The sequence below is a fragment of the Alexandromys fortis genome, unplaced genomic scaffold (genome assembly GCF_014885135.2).
Source record: "Alexandromys fortis isolate MF-2015 unplaced genomic scaffold, M_Fortis_MF-2015_v1.1 scaffold_230, whole genome shotgun sequence".
Classification (NCBI taxonomy): domain Eukaryota; kingdom Metazoa; phylum Chordata; class Mammalia; order Rodentia; family Cricetidae; genus Alexandromys; species Alexandromys fortis.
In genome coordinates this window covers 753884-769207 of record NW_026068206.1, presented here as the reverse complement: position 1 = coordinate 769207, position 15324 = coordinate 753884, and the positions used below count along the sequence as shown (strand labels likewise).

General features: G+C 40.1%; 2 protein-coding genes across 2 annotated transcripts in view; both read left to right on the top strand.

Annotated features, from left to right (window-relative positions):
* The window catches only part of LOC126493268 (E3 ubiquitin-protein ligase TRIM41-like), a 2965-nt gene extending 1378 nt beyond the window's left edge, over positions 1-1587 (top strand). Inside the window, exon 2 of the mRNA XM_050130229.1 lies at positions 3-1587. Within this exon, the coding sequence (XP_049986186.1) occupies positions 3-1499 (1497 nt within the window). The 3' untranslated portion in view covers positions 1500-1587. The remainder of the gene's footprint in view (positions 1-2) is intronic.
* Dach2 (dachshund family transcription factor 2) overlaps positions 1-15324 on the top strand; it is a 537829-nt gene that overhangs the window by 252840 nt on the left and 269665 nt on the right. The gene's annotated exons all lie outside the window — the stretch shown is intronic.

Below are 15324 nucleotides of genomic sequence, written 5' to 3'. Positions count from 1 at the left end.
AGGAGGAGGAGGAGGAGGAGGAGGAGGAGGAGGAGGAGGAGGAAGATCTGGACTATTACTTGGGAGACGTGGAGGACCTGAGGGGGGAAGATGAGGACGAGGAGGAGGAAGTGCTGGAGGAAGACGAGGAAGAAGAGCTAGACCCGATCACCCAACTGCCTCCACCTCCAGCCCCTCGGAGGTGCTTCACTTGTCCCCAGTGTCGAAAATGTTTTCCTCGGCGGAGCTTCTGCCCCAACCTGCAGTTGGCCAACATGGTTCAGGTGATTCACCAGATGCATCCATCCCCTGGGCATGAGAGTCCTGTGAACGAGCAAGGTATCTGCCCGAGACACCAAGAAGCCCTGAAGCTCTTCTGCGAGGTGTGCCAAGAATCCAGGAGCCACAAACAGCACAGCGTGGTGCCACTGGAGGAGGTGGTGCAGGAGTACAAGGCCAAGCTACAAGGTCATGTGGAACCACTTAGGAAGCACCTCGAGGCTGTGCAGAAGGAGGAGAGGCGGATGTCAGAGCTGAAAAGCCAGATGAAATCAGAGTTGGCAGCTGTGGCCTCAGAGTTTGGGCGCCTAACACGGTTTCTGGTTGAAGAGCAGGCAGGACTAGAGCGGCTCCTCCGAGAGATGCATGAAGCTCAGCTGGGATGTGCAGGAGTAGCAGCCCACCACCTTGAAGAGCAGGCTGCCCATCTCAGCTGCCTGCTAGCTGAAGCCCAAGAACGGAGCCAGCAGGGGGGCCTGCAGCTGCTGCAAGACATCAAGGAAACTTTCAATAGGTGTGAAGAGATACAGTTGCAGCCCCCAGAGATTTGGTCCCCTGACCCATGCCAACCCCATAGCCACGCCTTCCTGACAGACGCCATTGTGGGGAAAATGAGCCGGATATTTTGTCAGGCTGCAAGAGTTGATTTGACGATGGACCCTGACACAGCTCACCTAGCCCTTATGTTGTCCCCTGATCGTCGTGAGGTCCACCTGTCAGAACATCAGCAGGAGGTTCCCGAACATTCCAAGCGCTTCTCAACTGACTGCTGTGTACTAGGGGCCCAGGCCTTCCGCTCTGGCAGGCACTACTGGGAGGTAGAGGGGGGTGGGCGGCGAGGCTGGGCAGTGGGTGCTGCCCGTGAATCAACCCATCATAAAGAAAAAGTGAGCTCTGGTGGGTCATCTGTTAGTAGTGGGGATGCCAGCTCCTCATACCACCACCATCGCCGCTGGCTCCACCTGCCTCAGCAGCTCCTGCTCCAGAGGGAAGTATGGTGTGTGGGCACCCACGGCAAACGATACCAGGCACAGAGCTCAACAGAGCAGACACTGCTGAGCCCATGTGAGAAACCACAGCGCTTTGGCGTGTATCTGGACTATCAGGCTGGGCGCCTGGGATTCTACAATGCAGATACCTTAGCCCACGTGCATACCTTCTCAGCTGCCTTCCTTGGCGAGCGTGTCTTCCCTTTCTTCCGGGTGCTTTCTAAGGGCACCCGCATCAAGCTCTGCCCTTGATCAGCCTGCCACCCGCAGGGGCCCCTCCAGTGACTGGAGGGGCGGGTGGTGGTGGATGTTTGCCCACTCACTATGTTTGTGAGCTCAGGCTCCTAACTGAGTTGCTTCCTGCTCCCCCTGGAACCAGGCTGCTTATTGCTCTAGGAGCCTAAACAACTTCCTAGACTCCCTCCCTCCAACTCAGTCTTACCTACTTTATCTGACAAGTCTGCATGGGTCCCTGATAATGAGAACAGCTGCCTGATCTTCCCTCCCTATCTGCCTAGCTCAGTCCAGCTCTGGGTAACCAGTTTGAGTAGGGGAATGAGCAGAGATACTTCATTCCTTAACTTCCCTCTTCCACATCTACTCTTCAACTCTTGTCATTTCTGAGGCTGGAGGGTTTGGGCAGGACCCATCCATTCTATTTTCTTTTTTGTTGTTGTTGTTTTTTGTTTTTTGTTTTTTCGAGACAGGGTTTCTCTGTGGTTTTGGTTCCTGTCCTGGAACTAGCTCTTGTAGACCAGGCTGGCCTCGAATTCACAGAGATCCGCCTGCCTCTGCCTCCCGAGTGCTGGGATTAAAGGCGTGCCCACCGCCGCCCGGCTGGACCCATCCATTCTAATTCCATGTTTTGGTGCAAGCAAGCTCCAGCTATGGGATTGGGAAGCTTTTGTGGGGAGGCAGGCTGGATAAAAGGGTAGAGCTGCATATAAAGTCTACTTTTTCTTGGGGAAGTAGGAACTCTAAGCTTTCCACCCCCAATTTCTACCTCCATAGATTGGCCAGAATTTAGCTTCAGTGAGATCTGGAATGGTCAACTTGACACCACACACCATCATATCACCCAATAAATTATTTTCTCTCAAAAAAATTATTTGGGCAATATGTTGGATGATGGTGTCATTGGTTAAGAAAGAATTTGAGAATGGAAAATTAATAACTATATATAATATATAAATTCTTATGTATAATACATAATACAATATGTATAATATATACAAGTTCATATATTAATAAACAGTGTCTTATAAATATAGCCACATACAGATGAAAAAGTACTTTCTGAACTATATCTTGATGCTCAATAAATAATCTGTATCTAGACTAGTAAAATATATTACGTATGCCTAAAAGCAATACTATGTAAATAATCTAGTCTGAGTTCAGATTTTTAGACAACATGGAAATGAAAGAACAAATGATTAAAAAACACCTTGAAGATAATTCACTGTTTAATAACCATTAGAAACTTACCTATTTGGGGTAAATATTCCAATGCATATTAAGTTCCTATCGCACTATCCATATACTAAATGTTTCATATACACTTTATTTTATCTTTATAGTATTCTTATGGACATTGCCTTCATTTTTCAAGTTAAATGTGGCTTAGTGAGTTTAAATTCAGGCCATAAAGTGAAAGGCAGAGGTGTGTTTAATCCCAAGTTGTTTAAAATTCTAGAGCCCCAATTTTCTTTGGCATGTATTATTTCCTTCTGTGTGACATCAGAACCTCCAAGTTATACTGGAAATTTGTCTTTTCTTCCTAAAATTCTGTTTTCTTTGGCTTAGGCTTAGAATGGGATGACAGAAGTATCAGCGGTTTGTATCTAGAAAGACAAAATATAACTTCTGTAGAGCAGACCAATAGGAAAATACTGCTCAGTGGAAGATGAAGGAATCTTCAGACTTCCAGAGGGATACTCTTTCTTATTTTGCATGAATTACTTCATATGTCTAAGGATATTTTTCTTCTATAGTCAAATGTTAGAAGAAATGTTTTACAAGTTCATATGCTAATAATTTTGGGATTATATGTTATTTTTAATTATATAAACCATTTTTGCTTCTACTAGAAAAGGTAACTGTTAGAGAATTAGCTTTCAACTTAACTGTTAGAGAATTAGCTTTCAACTTCACTAAAAAAAATTTCATGTCTGAACATATCTATCTTGCTTAAATATTATAAACTTGATTTTAAAGCATTTTTGAAAAATTCAGATGATCTTTATTTTTCATTTGATTTTTAATTTTTGATTTTATATTTAAGATTATGTTATATTTACATCATTTCTCCTTTCTTTTTCCTCCCTTCAAACTCTTCCATAAACTCGTTCTTGCTCGCTTTCAAATTCATGTGCTAGGCAGCCATGTTGGTAAGACTTTATAGGTGTAGCCTCTGACATTGCTAGAAAATACAGTTTCACGGGAAACTCCCAGATACTCTAGCTCTTACATTCTTTCTGTCCCCTCTACTCCAATGTTTCTTGTACCTTAGGGTACAGTAATGTTTTATAGTTGTTTGCATTAGGATTGTGCTCCACAAATCATCATCTTATTTGCTTGTGCTTTTCTTGATATTTTAGTGTACCATTAAATTAGTTATATTTATTTATTTACATAATATGGTATAATATTGTCTATTATATGTGAATTTTTTGTGGTTTGTACTTTTCTTTTATATTCAAAGCTGCTCATTTCCTCTGGGTTGTATTTTTCACAAGCAAGAAAGTTGAGTAATTTAAACTTTAACTTTGCTGAGGTGTCTATTACTAATAAAATGTTCTATTTAATTTACCAAATTGAATATATAAAAATAATTTTTGCATGTGGGAGAAAATATATATAAACATATTACAGTCCTTGGAGTATAGCTCGGTATTCTTACATGCACCTACAATTTCCACATTTGAGGGACTGAGGGAAAACTTTGCTATGAGTTTGAGGGAAATTTGAGGTACAAAGTGACTTACACTATGTAAAGAGGCTCTTTTTCAAAATATACTTGAAATGAAGAATACTATGTAGCTAAAATCATTTTCACAAAATATTTATTAAAAATTATCAACATATATTTACTGAAGATTGGTCTTTGTGCATGAATATAGAATCTGAGGTCTATTCTTTTTATATTATTTTATTGTTTGTTTTATTACTTTTTTAACAGGAAATATTCTTTTTTATTTTGTAAGTTATTCTTCTTTCATACAATACATCCCAAATACAACTTCCTTTCCCTTCTCTCTTCCCAGTTGCCTCCCCCACCTCCCATCCTCCTTCAGATCCACTACACCTCCATTTCACATCAGAAAAGAGCAGGGATATCAACAGACACATCATAACAAGATGATAGGATATCATCATAACATAACATAACATAACAATAAGACTAGGAACTAATTCTCATATCAATGCTGCATGAGGCATCACAGTAGGAGGAAAAGGTTCTCAAGAGCAGACAAGAGTCAAGAGAGGAACTGGACGCGCACGGCGGGCGACATAGCTGGCGCAGCAGCCGGGACCGGCGGGTACTGACACAGTGGCAGACAACGCAGGCGACAGGGACCAGGGCAACACCAAGAGCAGATCGCCCCAGGACAATTAAATCAAAGAGGTAGGCCTTTGGTTGGCGAGGTCCCGGGCAAACAGGGAACCTGGTTCTTTTCCTGAAGACCCGTCTGAGGGGTGAGAGGGATCTTGGCCCCTGGCAGGAGCCAGGAAACAGAACGAGGGAATTTTGCAAGAGGAGCCTCTGGCCAGCAGGGAAACCTGATCTGGTTTTAAAAGACCAATTAGAGATCGTCAATAGGAGGAGATGGGCAGGCGCCAAGGCAAAAATTCTCCCAATAAGCTGAAAAACAACATGAAAGCACCAGAACCCAATGATCTTACAACAGAAGGACTTGAACACCCTAACACAGAAGAAGTGGAAAAAATCGACTTTATGAAAGCAATAGAGTCCCTTAAACAATATGTAAAAAACACCTTTATAGAAATGGATGAGAAGTATAACAAAAAGTTTGAAGAATTGAGTAAATACGTACATGAGACCCTGGGAAACCAAGAAAAAATGAACAAACAGGTAATGGAAACAGTTCAAGAATTGAAAACTGAAATGGAAGCAAGGAAGAAAGCACAAACTGGGGACCAGCTGGATACGGAAAATCTAGGTCAACGAGCAGAGCCTACAGAAACAAGCATAATCAATAGAATACAAGAAATAGAAGAAAGAATCTCAGATTCTGAAGACACCATAGAGAAAATAAACGCACTGATCAAAGAAAACAGCAAAGCCAACAAATTCTCATCACAAAACATTCAGGAAATATGGGACACAATAAAAAGACCAAACCTGAGAATAATAGGAATAGAAGAAGGGGAAGAATTACAGCTCAAAGGCCCAGAAAATATATTTAACAAAATTATGGAAGAAAACTTTCCCAACATAAAGAAAGATATTCCTTTGAATATCCAAGAAGCATACAGAACACCAAACAGACTGGATCAAAGAAAAGCATCCCCTCGCCATATAATAATCAAAACACAAAATATACAGGTTAAAGAAAGAATATTAAGAGCTGCAAAGGAAAAAGGCCAAGTAACTTATAAAGGTAAACCGATCAGACTTACACCTGACTTCTCTATGGAAACCATGAAAGCCAGAAGGTCCTGGATAGAGGTTCTTCAAAAACTAAGAGACCATGGATGCAAACCCAAACTTCTATACCCAGCCAAGCTAGTATTCACTATCAATGGAGAAAACAAGACATTCCAGGATAAGAACAAATTTAAACAATACGTAGCCACAAATCCAGCGCTACAGAAAGTAATAGAAGGAAAATCGCAACCCAAGGAATCCAACATTGCCAACACTGACTACAATAACTCAGGAATCTAGCGAACCTTCACCAGTACAACTCAAAGAAGGGACACACACAAACTCTACTACCGAAAACAGTAAGAATAACCGGAGTAAACAACCACTGGTCACTAATATCACTTAATATTAATGGTCTCAATTCACCTATAAAAAGGCACAGGCTAAGGGATTGGATACGAAAACAGGATCCAACATTCTGCTGTTTGCAAGAAACACATCTCAACCACAAAGACAGGCATCTACTCAGAGTAAAAGGTTGGGAAAAGGTCTTTCAAGCAAATGGTCCTAACAAAAAAGCAGGTGTGGCCATACTAATTTCCAACAAAACTGACTTCAAACTAAAATCAATCAGAAGAGATCGAGATGGACACTTTATACTCATAACAGGAACAATTCATCAGGATGACATCTCAATCCTGAATATCTATGCCCCTAATATAAAAGCACCCACTTATGTAAAAGAAATATTTCTAAAACTCAAGGCAGACATAAAACCACACACACTAATAGTAGGAGACTTCAACACACCTCTCTCTCCAATGGACAGGTCAATCAGACAGAAACCTAATAGAGAATTAAGAGAATTATTGGAGGTAATGAAGCAAATGGACTTAACAGACATCTACAGAACACTCCACCCAAATAGGAAAGAATATACCTTCTTCTCTGCAGCTCATGGAACCTTCTCAAAAATTGACCATATACTCGGAAACAAAGGAAACCTCCACAGATACAAAAGAATATCAGTGTCCACCTGTGTCTTATCAGATCACCACGGATTAAAGTTAGATGGCAACAACTATGCTACCCCCAGAAAGCCGACAAACTCATGGAAACTGAACAGTCAACTACTGAACCACACCTGGGTCAAGGAAGAAATTAAGAAAGAAATTAAAGTCTTCCTTGAATTTAATGAAAATAAAGAGACAACATACTCAAACCTATGGGACACGATGAAAGCAGTGCTAAGAGGAAAGTTCATAGCACTAAGTGCCCACTTAAAGAAAACAGAGAAAGCATACATTGGGGACTTAATGGCACACCTGAAAGCTTTAGAAAAAAAAGAAGCAGAGGTGCCCAGAAGGAGTAGAAGACTGGAAATAATCAAACTGAGGGCAGAAATCAACAAAATAGAAACACAGAAAACAGTCCAAAGAATCAATGAAACAAAAAGTTGGTTCTTGGAGAAAATCAACAAGATCGACAAACCCCTATCCAAACTAACTAAACAACAGAGAGAGAACACGCAAATAAATAAAATCAGAAATGAAAGGGGGGACATAACCACAGACACAGAGGAAATCCAGAGAATCATTAGATCTTACTATAAAAGCCTGTATGCCACAAAACTGGAAAATGCAAAAGAAATGGACATTTTTTTAGATAAGTACCATATACCAAAGCTAAACCAAGACCAGGTGAATGATCTAAATAGACCTGTTAGTCGCGAAGAACTAGAAACTGTTATCAAAAATCTCCCTTCCAAAAAAAGCCCAGGACCAGATGGGTTCAACGCAGAATTCTACCAGAACTTCCAAGAAGAGCTAATACCTATACTCCTTAACGTATTTCACAATATAGAAACAGAAAAGTCATTGCCAAATTCCTTTTATGAAGCTACAGTTACCCTGATACCAAAACCACACAAAGACCCAACCAAGAAAGAGAATTACAGGCCTATCTCACTCATGAATATCGACGCAAAAATTCTCAATAAAATACTGGCAAACCGAATTCAAGAACACATCAGAAAAATTATCCATTATGATCAAGTAGGCTTCATCCCAGAGATGCAGGGCTGGTTCAACATACGCAAATCTATCAATGTAATCCACCATATAAATAGACTGAAAGAAAAAAACCATATGATCATTTCATTAGATGCGGAAAAAGCATTCGACAAAATTCAACACCCCTTTATGATAAAGGTCTTGGAGAGAATAGGGATACAAGGGTCATACCTAAATATAATAAAAGCTATCTACAGCAAACCGACAGCTAACATTAAATTAAATGGAGAAAAACTCAAAGCCATCCCACTAAAATCAGGAACAAGACAAGGATGTCCACTCTCTCCATACCTCTTCAATATAGTGCTTGAAGTTCTAGCAATAGCAATAAGACAACATAAGGGGATCAAGGGGATTCGTATTGGAAAGGAAGAAGTTAAGCTTTCGTTATTTGCAGATGACATGATAGTATACATAAGCGACCCCAAAAATTCTACCAAAGAACTCCTACAGCTGATAAACACCTTTAGTAGCGTGGCTGGATACAAGATCAACTCCAAAAAATCAGTTGCCTTCCTATACACTAAGGATAAGGAAACAGAGAGGGAAATCACAGAAGCATCACCTTTCACGATAGCCACAAAGAGCATAAAATATCTTGGGGTAACCCTGACCAAGGAAGTGAAAGATCTATTTGACAAGAACTTCAAGTCTTTGAAGAAAGAAATAGAGGAGGACACCAGAAAATGGAAGGACCTCCCTTGCTCTTGGATTGGGAGGATCAACATAGTAAAAATGGCAATTCTACCAAAAGCAATCTATAGATTCAATGCAATCCCCATCAAAATCCCATCAAAATTCTTCACAGATCTGGAGAAGACAATAATCAACTTTATATGGAAAAACAAAAAACCCAGGATAGCCAAAACAATCTTATACAATAAAGGAACGTCTGGAGGCATTACCATCCCTGACTTCAAACTCTATTACAGAGCTACAGTATTGAAAACAGCTTGGTATTGGCATAAAAACAGAGAAGTCGACCAATGGAATCGAATAGAAGACCCTGACTTTAACCCACAAACATATGAACACCTGATTTTCGATAAAGGAGCTAAAAGTATACAATGGAAAAAAGAGAGCATCTTCAACAAATTGTGCTGGCAAAACTGGATGTCAATCTGTAGAAGAATGAAAATAGACCCATATCTATCACCATGCACAAAACTCAAGTCCAAGTGGGTGAAAGACCTCAATATCAGTCCAAACACACTGAACCTGATTGAAGAGAAAGTGGGAAGTACTCTACAACACGTGGGCACAGGAGACCACTTCCTACGTATAACCCCAGCAGCACAGACAGTAAGGGCCTCATTGAATAAATGGGACCTCCTGAGACTGAGAAGCTTCTGTAAAGCAAAGGACACTGTTGCTAAGACAGAAAGGCAACCCACTGACTGGGAGAAGATCTTCACCAACCCCACAACTGACAAAGGTCTGATCTCCAAAATATATAAAGAACTCAAGAAACTAGACCGTAAAAGGCTAATCAACCCAATTATAAAATGGGGCACTGAGTTGAACAGAGATCTCTCAACAGAAGAAGTTCAAATGGCCAAAAGACACCTAAGGTCATGCTCAACTTCCTTAGCGATCAGGGAAATGCAAATCAAGACAACTTTAAGATACCATCTTACACCTGTCAGAATGGCGAAAATCAAAAACACCAATGATAGCCTTTGCTGGAGAGGTTGTGGAGAAAGGGGTACACTCATCCATTGCTGGTGGGAATGCAAACTTGTGCAACCACTCTGGAAAGCAGTGTGGAGGTTTCTCAGGAAATTTGGGATCAACCTACCCATGGACCCAGCAATACCACTCTTGGGAATATACCCAAGAGAGGCCTTATCACACAACAAAAGTATATGCTCTACTATGTTTATAGCAGCATTGTTTGTAATAGCCAGAACCTGGAAACAACCTAGATGCCCTTCAATTGAAGAATGGATGAAGAAAGTATGGAATATATACATATTAGAGTACTACTCAGCAGTAAAAAACAAGGACTTCTTGAAGTTTGCAGGCAAATGGATGGAAATAGAAAACACCATCCTGAGTGAGGTAAGCCAGACCCAAAAAGAGGAACATGGGATGTTCTCACTCATATTTGGTTTCTAGCCATAAATAAAGGACATTGAACCTATAATTCGGGTTCTTAGAGAAGCTAAATAAGAAGGAGAACCCAAAGAAAATCATATAGGCATCCTCCTGAATATTAAACTTCATCAGGCGATGAAAGGAGACAGAGACAGAGACCCACATTGGAGCACCGGACTGAAATCTCAAGGTCCAAATCAGGAGCAGAAGGAGAGAGAGCACAAGCAAGGAACTCAGGACCGCGAGGGGTGCACCCATACACTGAGACAATGGGGATGTTCTATCAGGAACTCACCAAGGCCAGCTGGCCTGGGTCTGAAAAAGCCTGGGTCAAAACTGGTCTCGCTGAACATAGCGGACAAGGAGGACTACTGAGACCTCAAGAACAATGGCAACGGGTTTTTGATTCTACTGGACCTATTGGTTTCGTGGGAGCCTAGGCAGTTTCGTGGATGCTCACCTTACTAGACCTGGATGGAGGTGGGTGGTCCTTGGACTTCCCACAGGGCAGAGAACCCTGATTGCTTTTTGGGCTGAGGAGGGAGGGGGACTTGGTTGGGGGAGGGGAAGGGAAAGGGGAGGTGGCGGTGGGGAAGAGACAGAAATCTTTAATAAATAAATAAATAAATTTAAAAAAAGAGTCAAGAGACACCCCAACTCCAACTGCTAAAGTCCCACAAAATTTCCAAGCTAAACAACCATAACATATATGCGGATGACCTAGTACAAACTCAAGCAGGCTCCTTTATTTATGCTCCAGTCTCTGTGATCCCCCATGATACCTGGTTAGTTGATTCTGTGGGCCATGCTTTCCTGATGTCCTCGACCCCCCTTATCACCCCTCTTCTGCAGGGTTCCCTGAGCTCCACCTAATATTTGACAGGGGGTGTTTCCATTTGTTTCCATCAGCTGCTGGAGAAAGCCTCTCTAATGATGATTGGACTAGGCACTGATATAGGAAGGAATATAGCACAATATCATTAGAAATTGTATTTGGTTCTACCCTAGGTATCTGAGCCATCCTGCTTCAGATTCTTGGCCATCCAGGCAGTGTCAGACATAGGATCCCTCTCCTGGAGTGAGCATCAATCAAGTCCAGTCACTGGTGGCCTAATTCCACAAGTTCTGAGCCACTCTTGCCCCAGAAAAATTTATAGGAAGGGTAGATTGTATGTCAAAAGTTTTGTGGCTAGGTTGGTGTCCCAGTCCCCCCACTGGAAGTCTTGGTTGGTTATAGAATATGGCCAGTTCAGACTCCATATCCTCCATTACTAGGAGTTTTTCCTCGGATCAACCTCATAGATTTCTGGGAGTTTCCACTGGACTAGATTTCCACATTACTGTGCAATTACCCCCCCCCCACACACCGCCCAGTTTCACTAACCCCTTCCCCACACTCTGCCTTAATTACTCCATCCCCTACCTCCTGATTTCTCCTATTCCCATTTCCACGAGTCCGCAATAAAAATCTGTTCTATTTTCTCTTCCCGGGGAGATTTGTCTACCTCTCAATCCTAGCCCTCCTGGTTAGTTAGATTCCCTGGGCCCGTGGATTATAGCATGATTATCCTTTACTTTATACCTAATATCCACTTATAAGTGAGGATATACCATGCTTGTCTTTCTGGATGTGGGTTACCTTACTCAGGATGCCTTTTTTCTCTAGTTCTCTTTGCCTGCAAACTTCATTTAGTTATTTTTTTAACAGCTGAGTAGTACTCCATTGTGTATTCCATTTTCTTTATCCATTCTTCAGTTGAGGGACATGTAGGTTATTTCTACGTTCTGAGTGTAGTGTGGGAGGTCCTTCTGTTTGTGTGTTTCTTTTATTGGTTAATGAAAAAAGAAACTGCTTTTGCCTGCTGTCAGGGCAGAACTTAGGTAGGCTTGGAACACTGGACTGAATGCTGGGAGAAAGAATGTGGATTTAAGAGATTCCATGGATACACCTCTGAAGATAGACATGCTGAAACTTTGCTGGTAGGCCACGGCCTTTTGGTAATGTACAGATTAATGGAGATGGGTTAAATTAAGATGTAAGAGTTAGCTAATAAAATATTAGAGTTAATGGGCCAAGCAGTGATTTAATTAATACAGTTTCTGTGTGATTATTTCGGGTCTAAACTAGCTGGGCGGCCAGGAAGAACAAGTGGCCTCCTCCAGCTGCTATGAACACAGTTGAACAAGTGTCCTTCAGTAAATCTTCAGTAAATATATGGAGTGGGATAGCTGTGTCTTGAGGTAGATTGATTCCCACTTTTCTGAGAAACTTCCATAATATTTCCAACATGTCTGTACAAGTTTGCACTCCCAACAGCTATGGAAGAGTGTGCTTCTTTAGCATGAGCTTGTGTTTTTGAACTTAGTCATTCAAGTGTAAAATGCAATCTCAGGGCCATTTTAATTTTACTTTTCTTGATGCCTAAGGCTGGAGAGTATTTGTTTGATTGTTTCTCAGCCATTTGGGATTTCTCTGTTGAGAATTCTCTGTTTTGATCTGTACCCCATTTTTAATTGGATTATATGGTTTGTTGATGTCTAGTTTCTTGAGTGTTTTATATATATTTTTATATTAACCCTCTATCAGATGAGGAGTTTGTGAAAATCTTTTCCAGTTCTGTAGGCTATCATTTCATCATATTGAAAATATCTTTTGCCTTATAGAAGCTTTTCAGTTTGATGGGGTCCTATATGCTAATTGTTGATCTTAGTGCCTGCACTATCAGTTCTCTGCTTAGGGAGTTGTCTTTTGTGCTGATGAGTTCAACGTGACTTCCTGTTTTCAGTGTGTCTGGCTTTCTGTTGAGGTTTTTGGTCCACAGGACTTGAGTTCTATGCAGGATGATGGTGATGAGTATGAAAATATTTGTATTTTTCAACATTCAGCCATCCAAGGCCAATTTTGAACATACTGGTTTTCTTCCACTTTATATATATCTTTTGGTTTTTATGTTTGTTTGTTTTTTTATTATTATTCTTTATTCCATTGGGGAGGTCATTTCACCCAGCTCCCAAATAAATAGTCTGAGGTTTAATATTACTTATAAATGCCTGGCCTTAGCTTGGCTTATTTCTAGCCAGCTTTTCTGAAATTATCCTATCTTTGCCTCTGGGTTTTTATTTTTCTGTTTCTGAATAGCTTTCTTACTCCCTTTTCTGTGGCTTGCTGTGTGGTTGGGTGACTGGCCCCTAGTGTCCTTCTCTCCTTGTTCTCTGCTACTTCTTCTGAGATTCCACCCTCCATTTATTATCTCTACCTGTCAGCTCCACCTCTCCTGTCTCTTGCTTAGCTGTTGTCTGTTCAGCTCTTTATTAGACCATCAGGTGTTTTAGAGAGTTAAAGAATCACAGTTTTGGGATGGAGAAATGATGACTCAGTGGTTAAGAGTGCTGGCTGATCTTCCACAGGTCCTGAGTTCGGTTCCCAGCAATCACATGGTGGCTCACAACCATCTGTAATGAGATCTGGTACCCTCTTCTGGCCTGTAGGCATACATGGAGGCAGAATGTTGTATACATAATAAATAAATAAATCTTTGAAAAAAAAAAGAATCACAGTTTCACAGTTAAACAAATGCAACATAAACAAAAATAACACGTCTTTACATAATTAAACAAATGTTCCAGAGAATAAACAAATTAAACCCATCTTAAAATAATATTCTACAACATTCCTCATTTGTCAAAATAAAAAGTAAGACTTTAACTTTGACATAGTAAAGTTATACATAATAAAAACAGTTAACATGTAAGAATTATTTCAGTGCATTTGCATTTAACAAATTCAGAGAAAATTACTTATTTTAGGGAATCCAGATCCTAACTTACTTTATTTCAGAATTAGAGAAAACCGCAACTATAACTATCTAGTTTTCAGCTCCATCCAAGACCCCAGAAGGAATTAATATTACGTAAGTAAACAGGAAGTTGATTGCAAGCAACTTCCAAATCTCTAGAAATGACAGAGATATCTGGCTACCTGCACAGTTACCCAAAGTTTCTAAGCACTGTTGGGGCATCCATCTTCAGTCTACAGGCCTAGTGTACCTGGCAGACATTTTAGTGAAGCAGGAAATTTGAAGGACTGTATTGTTTTTGCAGAATTCAGTGGTCATTTTTCTGTGTATCCTACATGTCCAGTCTGCATAGCATCAAGTCAAGCAGTCAAAGCAAAAGCAGTTTCTTTGATCAGTGGCTAACCTTGACACAATGAAAGCAAACTTATATGGAGTTTCTTATGCCCATCCTTTTCTCTGAAGTAAATCAGTACTGCCAGGAGCAGATGTGTCTCATTGTCATGATAATTACTAGGTGAACAAAATGTTTTAAATGCCATATTTGGTAGCTCTTTGAAGTGTTTGAAAACCATTTATCTATCTAAAATCTGTCTATTTAACTTAAAAAAATATACCTAATGTGACTACAAGTTGATTATGATAGATTATCTACTAACCTAATTTCATATTTATACATTGCATTTTTAAATTATCTGTATAAGCACAGTACACCAAGCAAGAGTAGAAACATACAGTAAAACGAAAGTAACTTTAAATTTGTATCAAATTAAAAAAAAATAAATAAAAAAAATTGTATCAAATTTTTAATTTTTTTTTAACTTTAATTTTGTATACCAAAATCAATGATAATGCAAATATCTGAGATTAATAGTTGTTTTTAGTCTATATTTTTATATTTAGCAAACATCCATAACCCACCAAATAAACAAAAGCCTCCCACAATGCAGCTCTTGGTAATGTGGATATTGTTTTCTCTAGACTGCTTCCTGGTGTTTGTGGACAAAGTATCTTTAGGGTCCCTGAGAAAATTTGAGATAATAGCCAAGTCCTGGGAATTCTAGCTGTCACTTTTGTTGATAGATATCACCTGTCAAGTTTTGGGAGGTCTCCCTTGATCAAACCAGATCCATATCAAACTGGAACTAATCCACAGCCTCTTGTTTCCTGTGGTATAAAAAGCAAAACCACTTCTCCAAATATTTTTGATTTCCATTTGACAAATACTCTTTTTGTCTTTTTAAAAGTTAAGGAATACCTACAGAAAATAGGCTGCTTAACTTCAACAGTCTCTCATTGAATTTCAAGTGTCTTAGCAGCTGTCCTTTGCTTTTCAACAATAAAAATTCAAAATCAGCACAATAGCATACAGGATCCAGACTCACTGTGTTTTTACCAACTTCACAGGTCTTTCTTCTTTTATATTAATTTTTACTGTCTCTTAAAGACTTTATTTTCTTTTTTTAATTTTTTTTTTTATTAAAAATTTCTGCCTCCTCCCC